Source organism: Priapulus caudatus, unplaced genomic scaffold (genome assembly GCF_000485595.1).
Source record: "Priapulus caudatus unplaced genomic scaffold, Priapulus_caudatus-5.0.1 Scaffold469, whole genome shotgun sequence".
Taxonomy (NCBI): Eukaryota; Metazoa; Priapulida; class Priapulimorpha; order Priapulimorphida; family Priapulidae; genus Priapulus; species Priapulus caudatus.
In genome coordinates, this window is record NW_014577530.1 from 106,866 (window position 1) to 108,964 (window position 2,099).

At 45.7% G+C, this 2,099-nt stretch overlaps 2 protein-coding genes across 2 annotated transcripts in view; both read left to right on the forward strand.

Annotated features, from left to right (window-relative positions):
- Positions 1-160, forward strand: part of LOC106810729 (apolipophorins-like) — a gene marked incomplete in the record, with an annotated part of 43,862 nt that extends 43,702 nt beyond the window's left edge. Inside the window, 1 exon segment of the mRNA XM_014814168.1 lies at positions 98-160. Within this exon segment, the coding sequence (XP_014669654.1) occupies positions 98-160 (63 nt within the window).
- A 427-nt stretch (positions 161-587) lies between these two features.
- On the forward strand, positions 588-1,937 carry LOC106810734. The gene is made up of 3 exons (XM_014814174.1): positions 588-700; positions 1,143-1,396; positions 1,796-1,937. The coding sequence occupies exons 1-3, from the start codon at positions 590-592 to the stop codon at positions 1,929-1,931; spliced, it is 501 nt and encodes a 166-aa protein (XP_014669660.1). The 5' UTR covers positions 588-589; the 3' UTR covers positions 1,932-1,937.
- Positions 1,938-2,099: the final 162 nt, after the last annotated feature.

Sequence of the window (2,099 nt, forward strand, 5' to 3'; positions counted from 1 at the left end):
GTATATATAAGTATAATCTAGACAGGTTTCTCCTAGCAAACACAGTTGCAGAACTAGTTGTGGGCATGTTCTTCTAGTGATCTACAACTCTGTGTAGCAATATGGAACTGTGGCTTCGCAGCATTACGGTCGTCCCGCACGTCAGAGTGCGTTCAAGTGACGGTGGGGAATTCGTGAACATCGTCATAGTATGAAGTTATCGTGAAGTGATCAATAGTATACCCAATATGTGTCATTTCATTATTGAGTGCATAACCAATAACATCATGACAGCAAATACAATAAGTACATAACAACCGTACGTGACGATTCTAACGAGAAATATCGTAATGCAAATACATTGCTACATGAGACCTGATCGCATTGGTTGTCTGGTTGTGGCAACCAATCGACTAGTGACCACTGCACTGCTGCTGCTGATGTTACTAGTGCTGCTGCTGCTGCTGCTGCTACTGCTGCTGCTGCTGCTGCTGCTGCTGTTGCTACTGCTGCTGCTACTGCTGCTGCTGTTTCACGCGAGAGTGATTAGTTGTTGCAGCAGCAAGCATTAGTTCTAACAGCGTCTCGCGTCTCTTCTGTTCACTAGGAGATGTTCTACTCAAAGGCAGGTTTCTCCGGCGTGGAGGCATACCGGCCACGAGCCGAGTTCCTCATGCGCTGCAAGAACAAGCAGATTGTCAACTTCTTAGCCGAGGGCAGTGTAAGTTATTCGTTACTGACTCAACACACCAACGAGTTGCTAGTCAGGGGCCACTATCTTAAATTTTTACGAGATAAGTGATGAATTTTAAGAATGCCTTTGTGTTGGATGAGAGTTGGGGTTTGCAGCAAAATTTATTTTGTTTGTTACCATTTGGCTTCATTTGAAAACCTGTGTTTATTTTTTTGTGATGCGGTACTTCTTTCGATATATCGATCCTTTCCAATCCTTTGATTTTTATCGATGATATCAAATTGAGATATGTTTACCAGTGGATTAACAAGTAGAATTTTAGGGAATCGATTGAAGAAATGCAAATCGATTGAAAATATTAGGGCGCCATTTTTGTAAGATGCAAGTTTAAACCAGAATTGCAAATTACATGAAAATAAGTGGAGTTAGCCACAGCTCACGACCTTTGTGTGATCTTCACGCATTTCAGGCGACGGACGGTGAGAAGCGCGCGTCTGTCTCGCTCGAGAGCTGGTTCGCCGAACCGATCACTATGGGCTACATCTTTGCGAGTCGCTCGGACTACTACGGCGCCGCGCCCTTCAATCTCACCGACACCTTCATCAAGGTCGGCGAGAAGTGTCTGCTTGGCATCGAGGCGAACGGCGACGCGAGTCAGAGCCGCAACACGTACAGTAAATCGCTGCACTACACCGTCACGTCCGACTATTTCCAGACTTACAAGTACGTCGTCTGTCGCGGGCTGCCATTTGTTTTCTTGTCTTCTTTTGTGTTTCGTCGAACGTGCGCGCACTTTCTTCCCCTGCATGATCCGCTCTTGTATTGTCTTCATTTGACGTGGGCATACTTTCTTTCTCCGTGTTATGCTCTCTTTTCTTTTACGTCGAACACATGCCCTTTCTTCTTTCTCCATGTGTCGTGCTTCTTTTTGTTTTCGTCGAATGCGCGCACATTTTCTTTTTCTCGACGAACGTGTGTACACTTTCTTTCCCCGTGTGAAATTTCGAGTGCTCCTTCCACTCGTGGTAGAAATTTCGGCACTTTTCCAGCCGGAGATTTTTTCGCGTGCATTTTTAGATGTGATTGCGAAATCCTGCTTACAGCATCTTTTGTCTGCTGCAGGGTCGACTACGACCTTGATTACGAAGACGGCAGGGTGAACATCAGAGAGTATTCAGCGAAGTACGGAAGCAAGTTGCTGTATTCGCTATCCGGCACCGGCTACGTAGAAGGCTACAACAATGGCTACCCAGCGTAGGCATCATAATCGCTTCCCTGCACTAGCACTCGTAGGGTCTATGTCCCCCTGACCTCTGTTTGACCTCGCTCTTTAGCTATTTCTGACTAACCTTAGCCCTAACCCTAACCCTATATATATTATCAAGAGTAGAAAAATAACAGGAGTGAGACAACCGATTCCCGCATT

What these genes read in the sequence shown, in the direction of transcription:
- LOC106810734 (XM_014814174.1), top strand. Translation starts at nt 590, where the DNA reads ATGTTCTACTCAAAGGCAGGTTTCTCCGGCGTGGAGGCATACCGGCCA. An exon ending in ACTTCTTAGCCGAGGGCAGT is followed by an intron (nt 701 to 1,142) that starts GTAAGTTATTCG and finishes CACGCATTTCAG; the next exon opens with GCGACGGACGGTGAGAAGCG. An exon ending in GACTATTTCCAGACTTACAA is followed by an intron (nt 1,397 to 1,795) that starts GTACGTCGTCTG and finishes TGTCTGCTGCAG; the next exon opens with GGTCGACTACGACCTTGATT.